At 58.3% G+C, this 24,332-nt stretch overlaps 5 protein-coding genes across 10 annotated transcripts; 4 read left to right on the forward strand and 1 right to left on the reverse strand.

Annotated features, from left to right (window-relative positions):
* The first annotated feature begins 3,331 nt into the window (after positions 1 to 3,331).
* HYAL1 (hyaluronidase 1) lies at positions 3,332 to 5,870 on the forward strand. Its single transcript, XM_021687005.1, has 4 exons — positions 3,332 to 3,457; positions 3,937 to 4,860; positions 5,210 to 5,299; positions 5,484 to 5,870. Exons 1-4 carry the CDS (start codon positions 3,437 to 3,439, stop codon positions 5,799 to 5,801), a joined length of 1,353 nt encoding a protein of 450 aa, XP_021542680.1. The 5' UTR covers positions 3,332 to 3,436; the 3' UTR covers positions 5,802 to 5,870.
* A 2,286-nt stretch (positions 5,871 to 8,156) lies between these two features.
* Positions 8,157 to 13,726, forward strand: HYAL3 (hyaluronidase 3). 2 transcript variants are annotated; one of them, XM_021687006.1, is made up of 4 exons: positions 8,157 to 8,171; positions 11,333 to 12,243; positions 12,638 to 12,727; positions 12,844 to 13,726. In XM_021687006.1, the coding sequence occupies exons 2-4, from the start codon at positions 11,350 to 11,352 to the stop codon at positions 13,117 to 13,119; spliced, it is 1,260 nt and encodes a 419-aa protein (XP_021542681.1). In that variant the 5' UTR covers positions 8,157 to 8,171; positions 11,333 to 11,349; the 3' UTR covers positions 13,120 to 13,726. The 2 variants fall into 2 exon arrangements, with proteins under 2 accessions (XP_021542681.1, XP_021542682.1); XM_021687007.1 differs by lacking the exon at positions 12,638 to 12,727.
* Positions 9,241 to 10,601, forward strand: NAA80 (N-alpha-acetyltransferase 80, NatH catalytic subunit). The gene is made up of 2 exons (XM_044917056.1): positions 9,241 to 9,396; positions 9,518 to 10,601. The coding sequence occupies exon 2, from the start codon at positions 9,638 to 9,640 to the stop codon at positions 10,403 to 10,405; it is 768 nt and encodes a 255-aa protein (XP_044772991.1). The 5' UTR covers positions 9,241 to 9,396; positions 9,518 to 9,637; the 3' UTR covers positions 10,406 to 10,601.
* Positions 13,727 to 13,986: 260 nt separating the features above from the next.
* On the forward strand, positions 13,987 to 19,395 carry IFRD2 (interferon related developmental regulator 2). 5 transcript variants are annotated; one of them, XM_021687009.1, is made up of 12 exons: positions 13,987 to 14,226; positions 16,369 to 16,488; positions 16,575 to 16,659; positions 16,766 to 16,890; positions 16,976 to 17,133; positions 17,296 to 17,346; positions 17,433 to 17,611; positions 17,698 to 17,803; positions 18,134 to 18,271; positions 18,357 to 18,485; positions 18,566 to 18,661; positions 18,798 to 19,395. In XM_021687009.1, exons 1-12 carry the CDS (start codon positions 14,169 to 14,171, stop codon positions 18,876 to 18,878), a joined length of 1,326 nt encoding a protein of 441 aa, XP_021542684.1. In that variant the 5' UTR covers positions 13,987 to 14,168; the 3' UTR covers positions 18,879 to 19,395. The 5 variants fall into 5 exon arrangements, with proteins under 5 accessions (XP_021542684.1, XP_021542686.1, XP_021542687.1 ...); XM_021687011.1 differs by having other exon boundaries at positions 18,399 to 18,485; XM_021687012.1 differs by having other exon boundaries at positions 17,553 to 17,611.
* A 467-nt stretch (positions 19,396 to 19,862) lies between these two features.
* LSMEM2 (leucine rich single-pass membrane protein 2) lies at positions 19,863 to 23,631 on the reverse strand. The gene is made up of 5 exons (XM_021686971.1): positions 23,617 to 23,631; positions 23,203 to 23,248; positions 20,444 to 20,554; positions 20,165 to 20,350; positions 19,863 to 19,996 (listed from the first exon to the last, which is right to left on the reverse strand). The coding sequence occupies exons 1-5, from the start codon at positions 23,629 to 23,631 to the stop codon at positions 19,863 to 19,865; spliced, it is 492 nt and encodes a 163-aa protein (XP_021542646.1).
* Positions 23,632 to 24,332: the final 701 nt, after the last annotated feature.

Below are 24,332 nucleotides of genomic sequence, written 5' to 3' on the forward strand. Positions count from 1 at the left end.
TGGCTGGGCAGGTAGCCAGACCACCCCTCCCTGTTGTTCCCACAGGCAAGGGCGTCTTCTCCACTCCTTGCTCCAAGGGCAGTGGACTTCAGCCACACACACCTCTCCCCAGCTGGGTCACAGTCCTCCACTGGGGTTTGGGACCTGAATCTTGAGGTCTCAACCCTGTCCCACCGCAAAGACACGTGATGGGGCGAGAGGGAGGCATCTTTTTTTTTTTTTTTAAGATTTTTATTTATTTATTGAAAGAGAGAGAGCACGAGAGAGAGGAGGGTCAGAGAGAGAAGCAGACCCCCTGCTGAGCAGGGAGCCCGATGCGGGACTCGATCCTGGGACTCCAGGATCATGACCTGAGCCGAAGGCAGTCGCTTAACCAACTGAGCCACCCAGGTGCCCCAAGAGGGAGGCATCTTGAGTCTGGGAGCAGAGACCTCCTCAAAGGTCAGCCCCGTCCTGACCATTGGAGAATGTGGCTTGTCCCCAGCTGTCCCAGGGGAGAGAAGTAGCATCTGGAGTAGTCAGACTAGCTCCAGCCTGCTTCATTCTTGAAGGGGCTCTGCCCCTCTCCTCAGCCATCAAACCCACACTTTGGGTCCCCTTGTCCACGTCAGTGATGACACAACACTGGCCGTGGGGAGACAGACTCAAGAAACAGCCAAGTGGTGAAGGGGGGCAGCCCAGCCACAAGGCCTCAAGGGAGGTATCCTCGAGGAAGTGCTTTCTACACTGAGTTTGAAAAGGGGAAGGGGAAGCTTGCTACTAGAGACAAAGTGCGGGCAAAGGCTGCAGGAAGTTGGAACACGGCTGGGACCTGCAGTCCAAGGCTGCAGCGTGGCCAGGGGCTACCACAGGTAGGGCAGGAAGGGCAGCCCTCGAGTGGCACCACGCCTGACTTTGCTTGAGTCTCACCTGCTCAGTAAACAGCACTCACACACGTGCCAGTGCTGGGCTGGGCTGCATCTGCAAGCCACACCAGCAAAGGGCCCTGTCATCCTGGGGATGCACACTAGATGCAAAGGCCAAGTCAGAGGTGGTCAGCGGAGCAGAGCCTGGAGAAGCGAGCCCCACCACATCGATGTCAGCTCAGGTTGTCAGGTGATCCTCGTCCCTCTGGCTGGCGACGGCCGAGAACGGAGGGAAGGGGGCTAGGCGGGAGCACAGAAGGCAACGTCAGTCACGTGGAGGGGGAGGGTGCCCAGTGCTCGGGGCCATGGTGGGGAGAAGCCTGCTGGACAGAAGATGAAGGTGTTGGTCTATAAGGTCACGAGATGATGGAGCCAGCAAAAAGAGAGCAAGGAAGAAGCTGTGACTCGTCTTTGTTGCTCTCACCCCTCTGACTTGCCCTACCCAGCTGTGACCCTCAAACACACCTGTGAGCTACCCCACCCACATCTGTAACACCCAACATCTGTGGCCTTTCCCACCTAGCCAGGACTCCTCCATACCCGTGCAAAGCTGTGGTTTCCCCCACGTGTGACCTACACAACTCTTACCTCCCCCCAGACATCTGTGACCTGTACCCATCGGCTGGGACCCCTCCATGCAAATCTGTGATCACCTCACATCACTTTCCAGGAGGACCTGGACGACAGCCTTGTGGAAAGTGCAACTCAGGGACAGCCACAGCTGTGGGTGGGTAGGTGTAAAGGGGAGGGAGGTGGCTCAGACCCGGGATATGCACACCACCAGAGAGGGCAGGCAGGGCTGGACCACGAAGCCAGACTGACCCCAGACACACACAGCACTTGGGCCAACCCCGCCAGAGCAGTGCAGCAGGGGCGGGTCTGTGGGCAGGGCCCTGGGGCTGGGGAGCATCTTCCTGCCATTCCACCATTAGAGCTTCTCCCCTGGACTGAGGCCAGCTAGAGAATGCCAGCCGGTTTGGCTGGGTTATGGGGCACGTGAAGGTAGCATGAACCCTCAGGAAGAGGGAGTCGGGGCTGCCTTGGTGTTCTCCTGTCCCCTCAGCCCTTGGGAGTTGTGCCAGGCTCTCTGAGCCTAATGGTCATCACTCTGGGACCCTGCTTCCTGAACAAGATCAGCAGCCACCACCTCTGTGGCTAGATCCTGTGCTGGGGTCCTCCTCCTTCAGCGCTGTCAGCTTCTCCATCCTAGCCTGGAGGACCGAGTCCAGATGGTAGCCGGCTGTGTCACTGACTCATTGACCACTGTGCCGGGGGGTCCCTGACTCAGGCTCAGACTGGGCTGTGGACTCAGGTAGCACTTTCACCTGGATCAGGGATATGAGGTTTCCTTCACCCCACCCTGGCGGGCATGCCTGGGCCTGGGCACCTAGCAGGTCTCAATCAGCTTCTGAATCAGCAAACAAGTGAAATCACAAAGGAATGAACAAGTATGTGGTCAGTGACACACCCATGGTCACCCAAACACGGGGTCTCATAGTCACAAGACTGCGAAGTCACACCCAGCTCAGGCACTGGATCCCACACTTGCACATACTACTGGACCTTGCACAGAGGCCTAGACTGTAGCTGACCAGCCCTGACTTCACAGACACAGTGCCTTTCACACTCATCCCTAAAGCAGAGGGGATCTACCTCCTGGGCATAGTCGGTGTAGGGCCTGGGACCACAATACTTCCAGGGGCCCAAAAACTGTCTTCGCTTTTTTTTTTTTTTTAAGATTTTATTTATTTATTTGACAGAGACACAGCGAGAGGGAACATAAGCAGGGGGAGTGGGAGAGGGAGAAGCAGGCTTCCCGCAGAGCAGGGAGCCCAATGTGGGGCTCGATCCCAGGACCCTGGGATTATGACCTGAGCCAAAGGCAGACGCTTAACAACTGAGCCACCCAGGTGCCCCTGTCTTCACTTTTTTAATCAGAGGAAAATATATATTAATAATGAATATATAATAATGACTTCAGTCTGGATTGTACTTGTCTTTGTACCAGCACAGTTGTAAAATGCATTTTTTAATGTTTTGAGGAAGGGGCCCACAAAGGCAAAAGTGCCTAAGACCCAGAGATATCATAATGCAGCCCTGCAGGAAAGTAGGCTCCCTCAGGGTACCATACTGAGGCACCCAGACTCCAGTACCACACACAGGCCTGCCCAGAGGGGTCTGCCACCCAAACAGCCCCCCTGCACCGCCTCCACCCCCACCCCAACCCAAAAAAAGCCACAAAGCCCTGCCGTGATGTTGACCGTGTGGGCGGGGCTGCTTCCGGCCCAGCCCCACCTTCTAGCAAGGCACTTTGTTAGGGGTGCTGAGGTGGCTCTGCTGCCTGGCCCAGCCCTCTAACTCAGGGCCTGCCCCTCAGCCCGCCCCCAGACTGGGTGGGGTGACCCCCCTACAAAAGCTCAGTTTCCAGCAGCAGCTTCCTCTGAGTGTGGTGCAGCTGGGGCCAGAGTTGAGGAACAGAATCTTGCTGAGCCCTGGCTAGGCCCTCACGCTGGGGTCAGGAAATTTGGAGGATGAGGCCCTTCAGCCCTGAGGTCAGCAGGGACAAGTGGGCAGACTGGTGGGTATACAGGAGGGTTGGGCTGACCTGTCCAGCTGAGCATCTCTTCCTCCAATGGCTGGCCAGGATTCCTGGGGGAAGACAGGAAAGGATCCCCCATCAGTCAGGTCAGCCTGGAGGCTGAGGGCCTGGCTCTCAGCAGCTCTTCTCAAAACAGTCATGGCTTCTGTGGCCCCTGGGGAAGGGGATTGGTTAGCTTAGCCGAGGCAAAGCCTATGGGAGACAGGAGGGCAAAGGCCCCGCCCTAGAAGCAACTCAGACGGGCCCTCCAGTGGCAGCGTTCCCCCTCCACACCTTTCCTTTGCCCTCTGACCTCCCTAAGCCCTGAGCCAAGGTCAATGTTTACCTAAGGCCGAGCAGGGGTGGATTAATGAGCAAGGGGCTTGGCCTGCCTTCTCTGAGCAGGGGTCAGAGAGTTCAGAACCTGCTCTCAGCTTTGCCTCCCCTGGTCAGGTTTCCCTAGACCCATCCTCTGCCATGGCAGTCCACCTGCTTCCCACCTATGCTCTCTTCCTGACCTTGCTTGGCGCGGCCCAAGGCTCCAGGAGCCCCATGGTACCCAACCAGCCCTTCACCACCATCTGGAACGCAAACACCCAGTGGTGCCTGGAGAAATACGGCGTGGATGTGGATGTCAGTGTCTTCGATGTGGTGGCCAACCCTGGGCAGACCTTCCGCGGCCCTGATATGACCATTTTCTACAGCTACCAGCTGGGCACCTACCCCTACTACACATCTGCTGGGGAGCCTGTGTTTGGTGGCCTGCCCCAGAATGCCAGCCTGGATACCCACCTGGCCCGCTCCTTCCAGGACATCCTGGCTGACATCCCTGAGTCCGACTTCTCAGGGCTGGCAGTCATCGACTGGGAGGCATGGCGCCCACGCTGGGCCTTCAACTGGGACACCAAGGACATTTACCGGCAGCGCTCCCGAGCACTGGTACGGGGGCAGCATCCCGACTGGCCAGCTCCTCGGGTGGAGGCAACAGCACGGGACCAGTTCCAGGAGGCTGCACAGGCCTGGATGGCAGGCACCCTCAAGCTGGGGCAAGCTCTGAGGCCTCGTGGCCTCTGGGGCTTCTATGGCTTCCCTGACTGCTACAACTATGACTTTCTAAGCCCCAACTATACTGGCCAGTGCCCGCCGGGTGTCGGTGCCCAGAATGACCAGCTGGGGTGGCTGTGGGGCCAGAGCCGCACCCTCTACCCCAGCATCTACATGCCCGCAGAGCTGGAGGGCACGGGGAAGGGACAGATGTATGTGCAGCACCGTGTAGGTGAGGCATTCCGTGTGGCTATGGGTGTTGGGGACCCCAATCTGCCGGTGCTGCCCTATGCTCAGATCTTCTATGACAAGACGAACCGCTTTCTGCCCCTGGTGAGTCTCCTATGACCCCACCCACCTTGTAGCCTACCTTGTCAGGCATTAGGTCCAGTAAGTGAGGCCACACAGCCTTGGGGCACTTTCATCCATTATGCTCCATTCCTTGAGCTCCTACTGTGCGCCAAGCTCTGTGCTCGGTACAGACGTTTCAGCATTCATCACAAAGATGGAATGCCTGCTGCAGGCTACGGTGAGGACAGGCTTGCCTCTTGCTACCGGGGCCAGAGCAGCCCCAGGTGGGGACTATGAGTTATTTGTCCCACCCGGTGGTGTTCCAGCAATCTGCTGTGCGGGGGAGGGAGGGGAGGAAGGCCCCTCAGAGCTACGCGGTCCCTTTCCCCAGGATGAGCTGGAGCACAGCCTGGGGGAAAGTGCAGCCCAGGGAGCAGCAGGAGTGGTACTCTGGGTGAGCTGGGAGAACACAAAAACCAAGGTGAGCTCAGGCCCAGGATGGGGGTTAGGGTGGGGGCAGGAGTTGGGCTGGGAGGCTGATTGGGAAGACCCTGGCCGGCCCTTTCTATCCCTGCACTCCTGGCGGGCCAGCAGGTGAGTGTGTCAATGCCCTAGGTAGGCCCATGCATGATCGTGGTGTCCCTGATGCTCCTCCTCCCACTCAGGAATCGTGCCAGGCCATCAAGGAGTATGTGGACACCACACTGGGGCCCTTCATCCTCAACGTGACCAGTGGGGCTCTTCTGTGCAGTCAAGCCCTGTGCTCAGGCCATGGTCGCTGTGCCAGGCGCCCCAGCCACCCTGAGGCCCTCCTCATCCGCAACCCCGCCAGCTTCTCCATCCAGCTCACTCGTGGTGGCGGACCCCTGACCCTACAAGGTGCCCTCTCATTTGAGGATCAGATGCAGATGGCTGTGGAGTTCCAATGTCGCTGCTACCGTGGCTGGAAGGGAGCACGGTGTGAGCAGCAGGGCATGTGGTGATTGGTCACACGCCAGGATACACACATTGAGCACCTGCTTACCTTAAAAATAAATTGGTTATTTTACCAGCAAAAATGGGTTTTTTTGGGGAACAGCAGGGAAGTGCAATTTGAGATATGTGAGCTGTTGCAAAACCATAGGCAAGTCTGGAGAACAAAGAGGAGGAATGCTATTTTATAGAGGAATGGGGGGAGTTGGAAGGGCCTGTTATAAACAGAAAATCCATTGGAGTAAAACTGGGAGTTTGAAGGGTGATGGCTTTTCATTGAGCTATGAGGCTCTCTCATTGGCTGGGCTGTTGTCAGGCAATGAGAAAATCTTTCCTCCCATTGGAGGAGTAAAGTAGTCTCCTTCCTGTTGGGTCTGCAAAAGGCTGCAAGAAGTGGTATGTGTGAGTTCCCCCTTCTAGCCTCTCGACTCCATTTTATTTTTATTTAATTATTTAACAGAAGGAGAGAGAGAGCAAGCATACAAGCAGGGGGAGCAGCAAAGGGAGAGGGACAAGCAGGCTCCCCGATGAGCAAGGAGCCCGACACGGGACTCAATCCCAGGACTTTGGGATCACAACCCGAGTGGAAGGCAGACACTTAACCGACTGAGCCACCCAAGCGTCTCGCTCAACTCCATTTTAAATGAGGTTTTCTTTTTTCTTTTTATTTTTTTTAATGAGGTTTTCTTTATTTGGTTTCACAACCTAATGCACTCTGAGCCTGGTCACAGCTTTCTCAAGTACAAGCAGTCACACAAGTCGTCACGGTCAGTCAGGACCATCAAGAGCATATGTCTGCACCTGCACACATGCTTACAGGCCAGGATAGTTGAAGGGGTTAGAGCCTCCAGCACCCACCCAACAGGGTCATAAACATCTCCAGAGACACTGAGCCCAGTCTTTAAGCTGCAGCTATCACAAGAACTGACATTCACTGAGCACCTACTCCTCCCCAAGTCCTGTGCTAAGCATTTTAAGTAGACTAACTCATTCAATCCTAACATGACGTTATGAGGAAACAGGCACACACTGAGAGGGCAACCACTTTGCCCAATGTTGCACAGCCAGAAAACAGAGAAGCTTAGGTCGAACCCAGGCTGTCTAGCCATAGAGGTAGAGCCCTTTGGCTCCTACTCTGTGTTGACAGTAACCAGCCCTGCAAGCAACCTGAATCTGCTCAGAGGTACCAGCCCGCAAATAAAGTAGACATGATTCTTGCTTCAAGAGCTATTGAGTGCCCAAAACGTACAGGCGCTGGGATGCAAGAGGGCACAGCAAAGGCTCGTCTCTCTCACCCAGTCCTAATGTCTGTCCGAGGGCGGCTGTTTCCAAGGATGGGGCCCAAATTTCAGGAGGAAGCTCTACCTGACCGTTTCCACACAGGACCCTCTTACCCGGGAGGCCAACGGAAACCGAGACCTGCCTGAGCCTAGGGTGGGGCGAGACGGGGCGAGGCGAAAGTAGAGCCAGGTGGAGGAGGGGCCTGCACCCGGCCAAGGCTTTGGCGTGATGGGCCCCGGCAGGGCCTCTGCCGAGCGGAATCCCGAAAGACCTAAGCGATGCCCAGGAGCCAGAGGCTGGGCCTGCACTGGGCGGGGCACGTCGAGGAGGAGGTGGAGCGTGCGTTCGGTCACAGCGGTGAAGCGCCGGCGCAGGGAGCTGTGGCTCGGCGACGGCGGGAGGGGCAGAGGCGGAGCCAGGGCAGAGACCGGGTCTGCGTGGGCTCGGTGTTATGACGCGCTGAACCGGGGGCGGAGCCTAAGCGGTGACGCGCGGAGGCGGGGTGGGGGCTGGCGGCCTAGGGTAAGTCTGGACCAGGTGGGGCGCTGCGGGCCGCGACGGCTGCATTGCGTCCGCCGTACCGCTAGGGGCCAGCGCGGACGGTCGGAAGAGTCCAAACCACAGAGCGAGAAACCGGCCAGCGCGGAGCGAGGACGCGGAGCATCCCGGATCTTGGCTTCAACATGTCAGTACCTCCCCCTTCCCACGCGCAGCGTGTTGGTTCTCACTGTCTCCCGTCCGCCCCACGCGTGCGGTCCTCAAGTGGCTGTGCCGCCCCGCACGCCTTCCCTGCGTCTGTCGTTCCCTCCCAGAGCATGCCGAGCCACACCCACCCAGAGTCAAGCTCCCGAAGCACCCCCACCCACCCCCCCAAAAAACTCCATGGTTTGTCACCCACTAGGAGGGAGGGGGAAACTGAGGCACAGGAGAGCCTTGCCGCCTCTCCGTGAGGACGCAGGAGCCCCGCCCACAGTGGGTGGGGTCGGCACTGAAAGGGTTAAGCCCGCGGGGAAGTCTGGGGCTCCAAGCCTGGGGGCGGATCCTGGGGCTTCCTCCCTCTAGGTCCAGGGCGGCGGCTGCTGAGGAGGTAGCTGATGCAGGTGAGGGGCTTATAGCCCTCCGAGTGGGATATAGTGTGTGGGGCGGGGGTCTCCTACCTGTGCACGACCAGTGCGGAATTGGCCTCAAGCTCAGGGGACCTTCTTGGGGAGGTGGGGAAGGGGAGCCAGGACGTCCTCTCTGGAGCAGGTGAGTAGAAGTGTGCAGCCCAGCGGATCCCCCACCGCCAGAAATCCCCCAGCATAGATCTTCTGGAAGCACGGCCTGGGGTAGGATGGGCAAACAATGGGATTTAGGCGCAGGAGGTCTGAGGCCCCAACCCGGTGGCGGTTGGACACCCTTGTGGATTTAGGAAGGAAGCTGTGGTCCTTATCTAGGGTGACTACGAAACTCAGGCCAGTGGGGAACCAAGCCTGCAAGAGCCACATTGCTGTGAGACTGTGAGCCAGGCCCCTTGCCAGTGCTGTTGGGGCCCCATCTGAAGGGACATTTGGGTCTGTGCCCAAGCAAAGTGTCCTGAGCGTTGGGGAGGGGGCCATGGGCTCTGTGCTGCAGGCAGGGAAGGGAAATCCCATCCTAAATGGGTGGGTGAGTGGTACCCCAGGATCGGTCAGGTGGCAGGCATGGCCCAAGCGGCCAAAAAGGCTGGGACCAAGAATGTAGGGAAAAGGAAGGAACAGGGGAGCTCCTGGGGGCAGCTGTGTTTCCTCCAAAGGGAATCTTGAGTGGGTTTAAGTAAGGGATCATGGTGTCTAGTTTGCATGTCCTGTCTGATGGCCAGCCAGCCATGATGGTAAGGCTAAATCCACCATCCTGGGGAGAACAAAGTTGTAGCCACAGCAGGCTGGGGCCAGGACTCTTGGGTTCTGCCCCAGCCTTTAGGCTTCAGCCTCCCTCCAATGTGGAGCAGGACACGATGGACCTATTTCTGTTGCCTGAAATGCTGTCCACCTGAGTCAGGTATAGGGGATGGTCTCCAGGTCACCTGTGCCATCAGGTGAGTATGGGGACAAGGTGTAGTTTACCAGTTCCGGGACACGTGGCCCACCTAGCACTCTGTCAGCCCCTCCCTGCCCCAACCCTGTCCTCCCTCTTGGTACAGCCTAGCATGGCTGTTGTCCATCGGAGGAGCACCCTTGTGGTCTGAGGAGATACCACTGTCTGGAGACTGTGCTCTTAATCCCTAACCTGCCACTGAGCCACCTGCAACCCAGTAGGAGACGACCTTGGCTCCCAGCCTGACTCAGCTGAGCCTAGATCCTACATGTGAGAGCTCACTCTGAGCCCCGGCCCACCAAAGCTGACCCCAACCCTAGACCCTGCACACCAGTTAGAGCTGATCTTGAGTACCAGCCCGGCCGAGCTGACTCTGGATCCTGCATGCCAGCCAGAGTTGACCCTGAGATCCAACCTGGCCACGCTGACCCTGGATCCTGCACACCAGCCAGAGCTGACCCTGAGCCCCAGGCTAGCTGAGCTGACCCCGGGTTCTGCATGCCATCCAGAGATGACTCTCAGTCCTGGCTCCACTGAGCTGACCCTGGATCCCGCACACCAGCCAGAGGACACCCCAGCCCCCAACCTGGCTGAACTGACCCTGGAGCCTGTGCACTGCCGACCTGAGCTCCTGGATGCCTGTGCCGACCTCATCAATGAGCAGTGGCCCCGAAGCCGTGCCTCCCGCCTGCACTCCTTGGGCCAGTCCTCAGATGCCTTCCCCCTCTGCCTGATGCTGCTGAGCCCCCGCCCCACACCCGAGGTAGCCCCCATCGTGGTGGGTCATGCCCGCTTGTCACGGGTGCTAGACCGGCCCCAGAGCCTCCTGGTGGAGACAGTGGTGGTGGCCCGGGCTCTGAGGGGCCGCGGCTTTGGCCGCCGTCTGATGGAGGGCCTGGAGGCTTTTGCTCAGGCCCGGGGCTTCCGCCGGCTACACCTCACCACCCATGACCAGCTGCAGTTCTATGCCCACCTGGGCTACCAGCTGGGTGAGCCTGTGCAGGGCCTGGTCTTCACCAGCCAACAGCTGCCTGCCACCCTGCTCAGGGCCTTCCCCAGAGCCCCCTCTCCCCGGCCACCCTGCAAGGCTCCTAGTCTAACTGTCCAAACTGCCCCAAGAGCCCCCAAGGGGCCATCATTGCCACCACCCCCTCCCCTGCCTGAGCCCTTGACCACCTCACCCCCACCTCCTGCAGGCCCCCCTCCACAAAGCCTGCTGGAGACGCAGTACCAAGACCTGAGAGGATGCCCCATATTCTGGATGGAAAAGGACATCTGAGGGCTACCCAGGGCAAGGCACTGTCGATGGACTGCTTGGGACAGTACCAGCCTCAGCCCAGCCCATTGGCCATACCTCCAGTCCCTAGAGCCTGGGGGCAGCTTTAGCCTGGCCATGTTTCCTGAGTACCAGTGGGGCTGGCAGACTGCTCCATAGCTGTGGCTCAGAGCTGTCAGTGTGGCTGAATAAAGGCTTCTGTTAGGTGTGGCTGTGACAGTTTATTTGTTGACCCACCCTCACCTCCCAGCCTTATCTTAGATCCTCTATCTCTGTAAGATCCTCCGGATCCACCTTGGCCCTGGGGCCATGGATGAAGGGACACCTAACTTTTGCCCCTCCCACTCTGCCAGGCCCAGGTGACAAGGTGTCTGTACCCTTCCACGTTCATCACCACTCACTGAGCACCTACCGTGTGTCAGGCCCTAAACCGGGCAATGGGGAACTAGACAGATAGGGCCTTGATCCAAGGAACAGAAGGAGACAGGCATACAGTAGCAGGATCTATGTCGGGACAGTGGGAGCCCAAGTGCCCTCAGTCCGTTTGGAAATCCAGGGGAGGTGATGTCACAGCAGAGACCTGAGTGCTAAGTAGGAATCAAGCCAGGTAAAGGGGGAGGGTGTTAAGTGTTCCTGGAGCAGGGAACGAGATGGACAGGATAGAAGGGGACTGGTGAGAACTGTGAGTGGGCGAGGTGTCAGAGGGCACAGTGGTGTCATGACAAAGATGGAGAACATGGGAGGGGAGCTGCCCAGGCTGACGCATGGCATGGCTGGTCTGAGAGGGCTAGAGGACCACAGGGGGACCATGTTTTCCCCACCCCCCATCCTCGTGGGGAGTAGTTGGGGGAGTGTTCCCAGCTTTCCCTGCTGTATGGAAGGTATGGCCATGGCCATGGACTCTAAGCTCACAGCCCCTCTCTCCTGCAGGTTTCCATCCCTGGGGCATGATCATGCAGCTGGGCCTGGCCCTGATGCTCGGAGTGGCCCTGTGCCTGGGGTTTGGCCAGACCCTGCTGTGGGCTCCTGAACGCCCCTTCTCTGTGCTGTGGAACATACCCTCAGCACACTGTAAGACTCGCTTTGGCGTGCACCTGCCGCTAGAGGCCCTGGGCATCACAGCCAACCGTGGCCAGCGTTTCCATGGCCAGAACATCACCATCTTCTACAAGAACCAGCTCGGCCTCTATCCCTACCTTGGGCCCAGGGGCACAGCTCACAATGGGGGCATCCCCCAGGTTGTCCCTCTTGACCGCCACCTGGCACGGGCTGCCTACCAGATCCACCACAGCCTAGGACATGGCTTCGCTGGCCTGGCAGTGCTAGACTGGGAGGAATGGAGCCCACTCTGGGCTGGGAACTGGGGCCGCCGCCGAGCCTATCAGGCAGCCTCATGGGCTTGGGCACAGCGGATATTCCCCGACCTGAGCCCCCAGGAGCAGCTCCACAAGGCCCATGCTGGCTTTGAACAGGCAGCCCGGGCCCTGATGGAGGACACATTGCGACTGGGCCAGGCACTGCAACCCCATGGGCTCTGGGGCTTCTACCGCTTCCCAGCCTGTAGCAATGGCTGGCATGGTATGGCTTCCAATTACACGGGCCACTGCCACCCAGCCGCTCTCGCCCGCAACACCCAACTTCATTGGCTCTGGGCTGCCTCCAGCGCCCTCTTTCCTAGCATCTACCTCCCACCCAGTCTGCCGCCTATCTACCACCAGGCATTTGTCCGATACCGCCTGGAGGAGGCCTTCCGTGTGGCCTCCGTTGGGCATCCACAGCCCTTGCCTGTCCTGGCCTATGCCCGCCTCACACACCGGAGCTCTGGGAGGTTCCTGTCTCAGGTGAGTGAAGGTTGAGATCCAGGGGTCTGAGTGGGGCATGGCCCTGTCCGAGGAAGGTCTGAAGAGAAGATGTTGCCCTGGGGGGATTCGATGGGGAGGCCCTGATCTAGTTTTTAGTGGGGAGGTCCTATTCTGGAGCATCTGAAAAGGAGGTAAGGCTCTGTGTTGGAATACCTTGAGGGGGAAGGCAAGGCCCAGCGTTTGGAGCCCTGGTCTGAGGGGAGACAGACCCTGAGTGGAGGACCTGAGAAGCCACTCAGAGGCTCAGTACCAAGGAATCTTACTCTAGTGGAATCAGATCATGGCGATGAGCCAGAAAAGTTTCTCGAAGGTGCAAGTAGGCCCAGTTGGATCTGGCCAGCTCAGGCCTGGCTTAGCAGCTCTTTGCCTCCAGGATGACCTTGTGCAGACCATTGGTGTGAGCGCAGCACTCGGGGCAGCCGGCGTGGTGCTCTGGGGGGACCTAAGCTTCTCCAGCTCTGAGGTGATCATTGCCCCTCCAACCTGCCATGCAGCCCATGCTGGAGTCCCAGGGTTGGGAGAAAGACCATCTCAGAGCCATGGAGCAGGAGCATTGATACATCCTTCCCCTCTCCTCAGGAGGAGTGCTGGCATCTCCATGACTACCTAGTGGGCACCCTGGGCCCCTATGTAATCAACGTGACCAGGGCAGCCATAGCCTGCAGTCACCGGCAGTGCCACGGCCATGGGCGCTGTGCCTGGCAAGATGGAGGACAGCTGGAAGCCTTTCTGCACCTGCAGCCAGATGGCAGCCCTGGAGCCTGGGAGTCCTTTAGCTGCCGTTGTTACCCAGGCTGGGCTGGCCCTACCTGCCAGGAGCCCAGGCCTGAGCCCAGGCCTGAAGAAGCAGCATAAAGCCAGAAGTTACCTGTCCCTGAGTCTCTTGTCCCTGCTGCCATTTTTCCAGTCCTGGAGGGAGGACTCTGTCTCGCTCTTGTTCTATTCAGTTTATAGTCAGTCCTCCTATACACACCCCCCACCTCCCATGGGACCCCTGGGAAGTGGAAGGGGCCAGAAAAGAAGGTTTACACCTTTTTATTTTATTATTATTTTGCTTACACTATTTTAAAACCAAAGGTCCTCTGAGATCACTTGATCCCTTCTGATAAGGAAGCAGCCCTGGGGAGAGTCACCGTTCCAGATGGTTAGTGTTGCCAGCCCAGAGCTCTGTTCCACTTCCTCACTGGGTCCATGGAGAGGTCACAGGAGACCCGTCCAGGGACAGGTGGGCTCCAGGATCTTGGCTAAGGTCTGTAAGTGCTAAGCTGTTGTCTGTCCTCTGCTTCATCATAAAGTCACTTTTTCTTTCACTGCCTAAGGTTTGACTGTTCACCCAGCTCTACCAAGCCCCACGCTCTTCCTGTCGCGAATGTCCAGCCTCAGTGCCAAGAAATGCCGGTCCTGCCTGCCGTAGTAGGCTGCTCCAAGGCGGCAGCTTCAGAGTTAACTACCGTGCAGGGATGCACATGTAACGGAGGGGCGGGGGAGGGGGGGGGGCCGGCGTGTGCGCAGGGCATTGTGGGTACATAGTTCAGCTAGAGCGTCGTGGGCTTTTGGGTCTCTGAAGTAGACTACAATTCCCGAGGTGCTCTGCGCTCAGCCGGCTTGCGGTCATCTGCGCGCACAGCCCCCTGGGATTAGTAGTTTTGTCCGCGTGGATGTGGGCCTGAACCCAATGGCCAAGAACTCGCCTTCCCGGCCACCCATTTAGCAGGGCGGGGCGCCCCGACCCGTTTGGCAGGGCGGGGCGCCTCGCGAAGATGGTGTCGCGTGTGGCGTGTGGCTCCCGTCGTCTGCCCAAGTCCCAGCTTAGCCCACCGACCGGCGTCTTGCCGGTCTGGAATCCTTGTCCGCCGGGTCCCTGACCCCGCGCCCTCCGCGCGCCCGCGCTCCTGATTCCCGGCATGCCCCGCGCCCGTAAGGGCAGCGCGCCCCGCAAGGGCAGCCAGCGCCGCGGAGCGGGTAAGTGGGGTGCTGCTAATGAATGGCGAGCGGGGGTCCTGCGTGGCTTTCTTGTCGGTGTCCTGGAGGGTCCTGGGCGGAGACTCCTGCCTCGACCAACCTGGCGCTGCGTCCCGCAGCTCCCCCGCGGCCCGCACGTGCCCCAGGAGGCAGCGGCCACGTGGGTGTCCAACTTGAGCGCACTCCTTGCGGCTCAGGATCTCACGTTACCGGCCCTAAACCGGTGGTCGCCTCCCCGCGTCAGTTTCCCCCATTGCCGCTCCACCCCAGTTGCCTCCTGTGGTGGACAAACCGCTGGACAGAGCAGGAAGCCTGCCCCCTCGCCACTCCCTGGTGCTTTCCTGGACTGGACTAGGAAATTGGTGGGAGGCCTAGCCTGCCGGGGAGTACTGAGGGGGGCGGCGATGGGGAAGTTGCAATATTCCGGCTTTGGTGGGCCTGGCACCAGAGGGTTGGGGAGTGCCCTGGAGCCTGAGGCAGGAGACTTATCAGCTTCGAACAGGAGTGTGTCTTGGTGCAGTAAACACATATGTTTACTCTGCAGGAATGGGGTGCCTGTTAGGCACAGCTCAGACCTGGCTACGACCCTAATAGGACTTGGGTGTGGGGATATCTAAGAGGGTAGCGACATTCCAGAAGGACTGGTCCTGGGGGACAAGTTCATTAAATGGTGCCAGCCCCAGATTTAGGAACCAAGGAATCCTGGAGGGGCTTCTGGGTGAATCGTGGGAAGGTGAAGAAGAGAGCACTATGCAGAGGGAAAAAGTTGTGCAAAGGCCTGGCATTTGGAGGGAGCAAATGAGGGAGGCTGGGCTGCTTTGACTGGTTAGGGTAGTAAGAGAGGAGGTGAACAGAGACCTGCATGCATGCTGGACTTTGTCCAGCAGGCACGTGGAGTATTTAGTTCCTGAGAAGTGGGATCAGCCTGGTGACCGGACCCATCTGGGGCTCTGTTGCAGCAGCTGCCCTTGCCAAAGTCAGCCCCTGGCCCTGGGCAGAACCCACACACAGGAGTGTACGTTTTGCTGACCCTGACATCTCTGTGTTTACCTATTTTCCAGGACTCATGCAGTCAGGGGCCACTCCACTTTCTGCATTTCCCAGGGTTAGGAGGGTGCTGTGTGTGTCCATTCACCCAGGGCTAAAGGCCTGGGATGGTCAAGGGGGAGCTCAGAAGAGAGTATGCTTAGAGCCTGGGGCAGTCACCCACATCCACTAGGAGCTGGGCTTCTGCCCCAGGGCAGATAGGTGATGTTGGCCCACAGAAGAGCCATAACTAGTTGCTTGTTTAGTTATTGTCTTTACTTACTATACCAAAAGAGTCTTTTAGCATTTCTGTATTGCAGATGAAGAAATTGAGGGGAGTAAAGGCTAGACATTTGACTTGGTTACACCCCTTTTAAGATACGGAGCTGGAGGGCGCCTGGGTGGCTCAGTTGGTTAAGCGACTGCCTTCGGCTCAGGTCATGATCCTGGAGTCCCAGGATCGAGTCCCGCATCGGGCTCCCTGCTCGGTGAGGAGTCTGCTTCTCCCTCTGACCCTCCTCCCTCTCATGCTCTCTGTTTCTCATTCTCTCTCTCTTAAATAAATAAAATCTTAAAAAAAAAAAAAAAAAAAGATACGGAGCTGGAATTTGAACGCTGTGTCTGTATATATTCTATATATACAAATCCTACAATTAAGCCCCTGATCTTTGCCCTGGCCATTTTTAGGCATAATCTGGGCTAGTGGCTGAGCTCCCCCAGGATTTGCCTAGAAATGCCCCCACTCCAGGCTCAGCCACAGGCTTAGGTGGGGCCTATGCAGCCCTTTCTGCCTCTACCAGGCTCACAGTCTCCTTCTTAAAGCAGGCTATAGTCTCAGGGAGGCTCTACTCACCAAGCCTGCCGGGTTTTCCTAGGCTGGGCCTTGTGCCTGATGTTCTCCAGCTGATGGACCTCATTCCCTTTCTCCTTCCTGGCTTAATGTCCCCTGCATCAGCCCCAGTGCCTCCCACCTCAGTCTCTGTTTTCTCATCTGTGAGAGGGGCAGGATTCTATTCTTGTGGGGTCATGAGGTTGGGTGAGGTACCCCCCCCCCAGCCATCACTCATCAATGGAGGCAGGCCAAGTGCTACCACACGTGTGTTCGACCCTCCCCAGGTGCCCGGAGCAGTACACAAGCTGACTCAGGTTCGAGTGAGGATGAGGCCGTCAGTGAGGCCCGCAGCACCACCAGTGAATGCCCCAGCCTTCTTAGCACCGCAGCAGAGGACAGCCTTGGTGAGAGCGGGTGGGAGTTTGGCAGGGACTCTGTGGGGATTCCCTGGGGTAGGGCAAGACGCAGGGCTGACCAGCTGGCCTTGCAGGGGGGGATGCCGTGGATGAGCAGGGCCAGCAGGAAGACCTTGAGGAGAAGTTGAAGGAGTATGTGGACTGCCTCACAGATAAGAGGTACCCCTGACTGCCAGCCAACCCCCACACCCGTGTCCCTGCTCAGCCCATGCCAAGTGTGACCCAGTAGGGCTGGCCCACAAGGTCCCCTCTCTTCATCCCCCAGTGCCAAGACCCGGCAGGGTGCTCTTGAGAGCCTTCGCCTGGCCCTGGCATCCCGCCTACTCCCTGACTTCTTGCTGGAGCGCCGCCTCACCCTGGCCGATGCCTTGGAAAAGTGCCTCAAGAAAGGTTGGGCCCTGGGGGCTCATGGGAGACCTGAACTGGCTGGGTACTGACCCTTGCTACATGGGCTGACCGGAAAGCCTTCCTGCAGGGAAGGGCGAGGAACAGGCGCTGGCCGCTGCCGTGCTAGGCCTGCTGTGTGTGCAGCTGGGCCCTGGACCCAAGGGCGAGGAGCTCTTTCGCAGCCTGCAGCCCCTCCTGGTGTCTGTGCTCAGTGACGGCACAGCTAGCCCTGCTGCCCGGCTCCACGTGAGTGTTTCAGGCTCGGTGACACTCTCCCTCCCCTAGTCCCCGAGCAGAAAGGAGGTGGGTTCCACCTGCCTTCAGGCTCCCCTACTCTGAGGGTGAGACCTGTGGCCGGGAACCCAGGCTCACTCTGACCGTGGCATGGCTTTGCCCCCCTTCCCACAGTGCGCTTCTGCTCTTGGCTTGGGGTGCTATGTGGCTGCTGCCGATGTCCAGGTAAGTGGCCTCTGGGCACAGGTAATAGAGCACCTAGACCCTAGCTCTGCCCCTGAGCCATTCCCACTGGCTCCCTGTGTCCCTAGGACCTGGTGTCTTGCCTCAACTGCTTGGAAAGCATTTTCAGCCGGTCCTGTGGTGTGGGTGGCTCCATGGCCCCCGTGGTCCCTGCCAGCCTGCATGGCCTGCTCTGCGCTGCCCTACAGGCCTGGGCATTGCTCCTCACTGTCTGCCCCAGCGCCCACGTCAGCCACATCCTGGACAGGTAAGAGCGACTGCTCGCTGCGAGTGGGAGGGGAAAGGTGACGAGGCCCCCCAGCCCACACGTAGCTCAGCCTGCCCCTTCCCCAGGCAGCTGCCCCGGCTGCCCCAGCTCTTGTCCAGCGAAAGTGTGAACCTGCGAATCGCTGCCGGCGAGACCATCGCACTGCTCTTTGAGCTTTCCCGGGACCTTGAGGTGTGAGGGGGGGTGGGGGGAAGGGAAGGGAGGGGGCCTCCTGACACCACCTGGCCAACCGAGGCTGGAGGCAGGGGACGCCGCATGAGATAGGGCAACCTTAGGTCATGACGGAGGGGAGGTAGCCCTAACACAGACTCAGACACCGGGTGCCGCGGTGGGGACTCTGAGCAGGGGTGTCTGGCCCATTAGGGGCCAAGAAGGGATTCAGGGGGACCAGGCGGAGGAGGAAGCCACTTCTTCCGTGAGAGGAAGGGTTTGGGCAGCCCCGTGTGAGAGCCTGCAGAGCCTGGGCCCCTGCTCACACATCCTCCGTTGCTCGCCCTGCAGGAGGACTTCCTGTACGAGGACATGGAGGCCCTGTGCAGCGCCCTGCGGACCCTGGCCACCGACAGCAACAAGTACCGCGCCAAGGCTGACCGCCGGCGTCAGCGCTCTACCTTCCGCGCCGTGCTGCACTTCGTGGAGGTACGTGTGAGAACGTGTGTCCTGGGGAGAGTGCTCCCCGGACACCGCCGCCAAGCCCTGGTCTGTGGGTCCCTCTACGCTGCAGGGCGGTGAGTGTGAGGAAGAGTCTGTCCGCTTTGGCCTCGAGGTGCTCTATGTGGACAGCTGGGCCCGGCGCCGTGTCTATGCCGCCTTCAAGGACGTGCTGGGATCGGGCATGCACCACCACCTCCAGGTGGGAAGACGGACGGGCAGGGGCTACCCAGCTTGGCTCTTTTGGACGAGCCTGAGCTCACTGCCCGTTTTGTCCTCCAGAACAACGAGCTACTCCGTGACATCTTTGGCTTGGGCCCCGTGCTGGTGCTGGATGCCACTGCCCTGAGGGCTTGCAAGATCTCACGTTTTGAGAAGGTCTGCACCCTTGGGCACCTTTCTCTTCCCTCCACTCCCATGGCCTCGAGGCCCGGAGTTCTGCAGGGGCTGGGGGGAAGGGCCCGGGCCTCCCATTCCCCGGCTCACCGGAGCCTCACTCCTGCCCCCACTCCAGCACTTGTACAACGCTGCTGCCTTCAAAGCGCGGACCAAGGCGCGCAGCCGCGTGCGGGACAAGCGGGCAGACGTCGTCTGAGGCGGGGCCGGCCGAAGGGGAGACCGTGCACGCCCGCGCCTGCGTTTTTAACAGAAGACACTGCAACAACTGGTCCCTGCCAGGAATTGTCGCTTTATTTTTTTAATGACAAAACCAAAAACAGACACGGCGGTGGGGGGAGGGGGGGTGGCGGCGGCCAGGGCAGTCGGGGTCCTGGCCCCTTGCCCCTGCACAGGGCGCTGTGGCCTCTCCCCACCCTGTCCCAGGCCCGGCCAGATGTGTGCTTGTCCCAGAGCTGGGGGGCACACAGTAGGAGGGCTGTCCTTTTCTCTCCTTTCTCGGGCCCTGCTCCTCTGGGATGACCCACTTCCTTGAGGGGAATGGCATCTGCACAAACAGCACCAAAACAGGCGGGGACACGAGGCTACCTGGAATGGATCTATATGCTGATTTTTAAAGATTATTAGAGATAATTAAACTGAATGCTCAGCCTTCTGTGGCCCTTAGCTCTGGGTGTTTCTGCCTGCCCTCCCACCCACCACCGCCCTGGGCCTCCCCCCCGCCATCTCCATCTCACCATTGCCCTCCCAGCCCGTCTCCTCAGGTGGCCCTCCTCCCTGTACTCGGAGCTCTGCCTGCTTGAGTGCTGCCGCTGGACCCCCGCTGGGAGGCCTGGCAGAGTTTCGGCAACTGGGGTGGGGGCAGCTATTTCTAGACTTAAACCTGCTGTCTGCGGGAAGCCAGAGGCTGCTGACAGGCCATGGAAGGAGCCAGGAGGCTGGTGTAACTTCCTCTGACCTTGGGCCACCCAAAGCAGGGCCTTGGCACCAGAAAACCTGGCCAGGCCTGGCCTGAAGACAGGAGAGGCGGGTAGCTGAGGGGTCAGGTTAGTCTCTTGTACAAAAACCTCACCAAGGAAGTAGTGTGGAGCCATGGGTAAGGAGAAACCTGCCTTGGCCACTTTATTCCCGCGCCCCCCCCCCCACACACACACACCCCTAAGCCCCGGCTCCAAGTGGTATCTCAGCTGGGTGCTTGCGCCTCACTGGAGTTGAGCCTCCGCAGCTGGCTGAGGCTGGCAAGCCGGAGTTTGAGTAGCGTCTCCTCCTGGGTGTGCAGTGTGTACGCCAGCATGCGGAGGGACTCACTCTGCAGAACTGGGGACAGGCGGGGGGCGGGGGATTATCAGACCATGGGCCGCCCCACAGCTCCCCACCCTTTGCTGCCTCAGCGGGCAGCTGCCCCCTCTGACCGTGCAGAAGGACCTTCGGGTCCCAGCTCCTCGCCCTCGGTTCCCACTTGCTTCCCATGCTGGCCGCCCGTACCGCTCAGGTAGACGGCCAGGATGGCGAGCGCCAGGCAGGTGAGCGCCAGCAGAGCCAGCAGCACCAGGACGCCTCCCCTGCCTTGCCCGGGGCCGCAGCCAGCCTGGGCGCACAGTGATGGTGGCAAGATGCCCAGGAGCTCGTCCCATGGCTGCGCCGCCTCGGCCGGGTAGGGGCGCAGCGAACCTGGGGGGCAGATGGGGCATCAGGAGGATAGGGGTCGTATCTGCCCTCCTCCCCTCTCCCAGTACATCTGTCCCACTGCCCTGCCCCGCTCACCTCCGCCGTGGAGGTCGCTGATGGACTCCACCTGGTGCAGGCGCACTTCCTGTATGTGGTTGGGGGCCAGTGGCGCCCTGCTCCTGGGGTTCGGTGTCAGTGCCACGGTGTCTGCTGGGACAGTGCAGGGCTGATTCAGCCAGCAGGTCACCCCCCTCCCTTCTTTGAGGTGGCTTCCAGTAGCAGCGGGACTCAGAGAAGATGGGAAAGGACAAAGGGACGTTGGCTCCAAATGCCCTGAAACCCAACTCAGGAATGACCCTTGATTTGGAGCCAGGATGACCTCAGAACCCCACAGGCCTGTTAACACCCACAGTAGCAGGAGGTACATTTGACTTGCTCACTTTTGTTTGCTCCCAAGCACCGCAAAGACTTTCAGGCATTCCTCTGCTTGCTCATTCCTAAAGAACTTATCAGCCTTGGAGGACTAAACCCATGGCGCATGAAATTCATCCCTGCCTCTGATGCTATCAGTTTTCCCTGCAGACCCTGCGAGTTAGCCATCAGGCCAGATCCAGGGCCTGGTACCTTGGCATGCCCAGCAGAAGCAGCCCCTTCCTAGCTGGGTGCCGCTTGTCTCTTGTGGCCTTAGCTCTGCTTTAACAGCCTCCACGAGATTTGTGATTCAGCTGTACTTCTGGGAACCCTGCTGTTCCTGCTGTTTTCACTCAACATCCTAACAGGAGACCTGCCTTTGTTATCAAGCTGTCGCACATGTTTCTGAGGCCTCCCTTTGAGGCTGCCTGGGCATTTAGGTTGTTTCCAGTTCCCTTCAGAAGTTAATAACCCCGAGGAAAGGACATGCATCAGTGAGTATGAAGGTTTTTCCCAATTTCCTAATCGTTAGTAAGGACAGATTCCTAGAAGCAAAATTACTGGCTTAAAGAGCAGGGGCTTTTTCTTTAAGCCGTCATCAGACTGTCCTTCAGAATGACTGTCCATAGCCCCCAGAAGGGTACATCGCCACCATTAGGCTTTTTCATTGAAAAAAAAAATTACAGGGGCGCCTGGGTGGCTCAGTCGTTAAGCGTCTGCCTTCGGCTCAGGTCCTGATCCCGGGGTCCTGGGACCGAGCCCCGCATCGGGCTCCCTGCTCCACGGGAAGCCTGCTTCTCCCTCTGCCACTCCCCCCTGCCTGTGTTCCCTCTCTCGCTGTGTCTCTCTCTGTCGGACAAATAAATAAAATCTTTAAAAAAAATCTGAGCTACCCAGGTGCCCCCCCCCAAAAAATCTTAAAAAAAAAGAAAAATTACATACATACATGCGTACACATATGTTTGCCAAACTGGGAGATGAGGAAAGGCCTTTGACCTATTCAATGGGGTTTCTTTGCCTAAAGTGCCTTCCTTATCCATTCCCAGCCTCTGCCCACTTAGTCACTGGGGTCTCTGTACTTTTCTTGTGATTTTACTTATTTTTAGACCCATCAAAAGTATTTTGTGATTTCTAAAAATTATATTTTACGTCTTTTCCTTTTTTTTTTTTTAAATCTTGGCCCCTTGAATCTCCAGATACCCAGCTGGATGCTAGATAACAAAGTAGGGGGGGCATTGAGGGAATGCCTTCTGATGGGGCAGGGGTGATTGGACTCTCTGAGTCTATCACTTTCAGAACAGTAACTCAGCCTTTGTGATTTGTTTGAAACTGGCCCTTGACGTGTCCCCAAGTAAAATGAGATGCTGCCAGTCATGTTTGGGTGATGGGTTGGGGGTCATATTAAATTCCTCTCTGTACTTGGCTCTGCTTCCTCACACTTTTTTTTTATATTTATTTTAGAGAGAGAGTGTGTGCCACTGGGGGGGGAGGGGCAGGAGAGGGAGAGAATCTCAAGCAGGCTCTGACTCTGCTGAGCGCAGGGCCTGACGCAGGGCTCAGTCTCATCACCCTGAGATCATGACCTGAGTAGAAATCCAGAGTTGGCCACTTAACAGACTGAGCCAATCAGGCGCCCCTTCCCCACACTTTCTAAGTTGAACTTGGTTTCTGTTCATTCCCAGGAAAAACGTGGTAAACATCATTGTTAGGATCCCAAAAGGAGGCAAACATCCGTATGGGGATTAACATAAGAATAAAAAAAAAAAAAAAAAAGGAGGCAAACATCCCCCACCACTACTGGAGGCTAGGCGCCCCCCATCCAGTTGAAATGTTGAATATGTGATAAGGGAGTTGGCCAGCTGGGCCAGGCTGGAGCAGGGAGCAGCTGGTCATCCCTGCTCTGGCCCCTCTGAGCCTCGGTACTTCTTGTATGCAGGGGGGCAGTTAGGGGAGTGGCCACTAAAGTCTTAACTAGCTATCAGTCGAGCCAGGCCAAGGGATCCCAACTAATGGTTGGGTCCATTTAGGCTCAAGTCAGAGGAGGCCAGAGATCTATCCACTCCCAGTCTCTGGGCCACATGTGCAAATGCTTCCTGGGACCGAGGCCCGACGGATCCCAGCTTCCTCCCTGAATGAAGAGCTGAACCGGCCGGCGTCTGCCCTGCCCACACCCACTTGGACACGGCCTGTAGTTGACGAGGTGGCTCCCCCCAATCCCTCCCTGTCCTTAGCAAGGAAGACAGGCAGGGCCCGAGGGGGAGGTGGGGTTCCAGACGTGGTAAGCCCTTTCTCCATGCATGGGGGGCAGGTCCCTTTACTCATGCTGGGACATGGTGATTGATGACTAGTCAAGGAAGTGAGGTCAGCGGGATGGGGCAGGGTTGCTCCATGATTCACGGGGTCACAGGACTGGGGCCTTGCCCTCCCCCATAATCCTCTCCTACCTTCTTGGGTCTCCTCAGGCATGGCACGCGGTGGGCAGTTGGGGGGCTGATAATAACACCCAGTAGCAGGACAGATGAAGGCAGTGGTGGCTCCTCAGAGCCTGGGGAAGGCTAGCCACCTCCCAGCCTGGGCCTAAAATAGGCCTGAGCTCAGCCCACTGGGCTATATTTAGAGGGGGCAGCTCTCAGCCACGGGAATGGGCGGAGTGACCCACAAGGGCCAGCCTGGACTATCTAGCTGGTGATGGAGCTCCACTCATGCAGGTGTCCAGGGTCTTTCCTGGGGAACCCTGCCACCCCCATATATGCATAGGCCTTGGTGTCTTTATCCAGACAAGCTGCCTCATGCTCACCTCCAGCAATGCCCCACATGGCAGCTGAGACCTGTGCCTCTCCACCCCCAAAGACCCCTACTCCAAGCTGGGTCATCTCTACTCCAAACAAATGGACAAGAACCTATATTCGTGTGACCTGCTGGCCCCAGGGATTGGGGTGATGGATAACTGGAGCCCGGGCCATAAGGGCCCCCAAAGGGGGCGGAGACACACCTATCCACGCAGGCACTCATGTTGGTCAGTGGGCAAACTTAGATTGAAGATTGGGATTTCTATTAATAAGCTTACAAGCTTGGGTAAGGGATTGCCCCCTCTCTGACCTCCATTTTCTCATCTGTAAAACAGGAATGACAATGGTTCCTCCCTGGCACGGGACACATGAGAATGGAAATACAGCCACATGTCGGAACCCCTTAGCACAATGCAGTTTAGATCCTTCCTCCTCTCCAAGGGTATACAAGTCACCAATGTGTGAGGAGGCATGGTATCACCCTTGAAGGGAGGAAGTGGCTAGGTTTAGGGCCCACCCTCTGCTATGGGACCCCCTAAGGCCCTCCCTCCCAACTGGGATAAAGCAGGACAATGAGCTCTACCTCCTTAACCATCCCAAATCCATCACTTCACTGTATCACTGGCCTCCTTAATGTTCCTGACACACAGCCGCCTTGTTTCTGTCTCAGGGCCTTTCCACTGGCTGTCCCTTCCTAGAATGCTCTGCCCCCAGATACTCCCATGGCTGGCTCCTTGTCGTTTAGCTCAAATGTCACCCCCTCATTGATGCTATCTCACGTTATT

The sequence above is a fragment of the Neomonachus schauinslandi genome, chromosome 1 (genome assembly GCF_002201575.2).
Source record: "Neomonachus schauinslandi chromosome 1, ASM220157v2, whole genome shotgun sequence".
NCBI classification, from domain to species: domain Eukaryota; kingdom Metazoa; phylum Chordata; class Mammalia; order Carnivora; family Phocidae; genus Neomonachus; species Neomonachus schauinslandi.

Coding starts and splice junctions, on each gene's coding strand:
- HYAL1 (XM_021687005.1), top strand. CDS start 3,437: ATGAGGCCCTTCAGCCCTGAG. Junction 3,458..3,936: donor TGAGGCCCTTCAGCCCTGAG/GTCAGCAGGGAC, acceptor TCCCCTGGTCAG/GTTTCCCTAGACCCATCCTC. Junction 5,300..5,483: donor GGGAGAACACAAAAACCAAG/GTGAGCTCAGGC, acceptor CCTCCCACTCAG/GAATCGTGCCAGGCCATCAA.
- NAA80 (XM_044917056.1), top strand. CDS start 9,638: ATGACTCTCAGTCCTGGCTCCACTGAGCTGACCCTGGATCCCGCACAC.
- HYAL3 (XM_021687006.1), top strand. CDS start 11,350: ATGATCATGCAGCTGGGCCTGGCCCTGATGCTCGGAGTGGCCCTGTGC. Junction 12,244..12,637: donor CTGGGAGGTTCCTGTCTCAG/GTGAGTGAAGGT, acceptor CTTTGCCTCCAG/GATGACCTTGTGCAGACCAT. Junction 12,728..12,843: donor TAAGCTTCTCCAGCTCTGAG/GTGATCATTGCC, acceptor CCCTCTCCTCAG/GAGGAGTGCTGGCATCTCCA.
- IFRD2 (XM_021687009.1), top strand. CDS start 14,169: ATGCCCCGCGCCCGTAAGGGCAGCGCGCCCCGCAAGGGCAGCCAGCGC. Junction 18,272..18,356: donor CCGTGCTGCACTTCGTGGAG/GTACGTGTGAGA, acceptor TCTACGCTGCAG/GGCGGTGAGTGTGAGGAAGA. Junction 18,662..18,797: donor AGATCTCACGTTTTGAGAAG/GTCTGCACCCTT, acceptor CCCCCACTCCAG/CACTTGTACAACGCTGCTGC.
- LSMEM2 (XM_021686971.1), bottom strand. Junction 20,555..23,202: donor GCCTGAGGAGACCCAAGAAG/GTAGGAGAGGAT, acceptor CTGTCCCAGCAG/ACACCGTGGCACTGACACCG. Junction 19,997..20,164: donor CCTGGCCGTCTACCTGAGCG/GTACGGGCGGCC, acceptor GCCTGTCCCCAG/TTCTGCAGAGTGAGTCCCTC.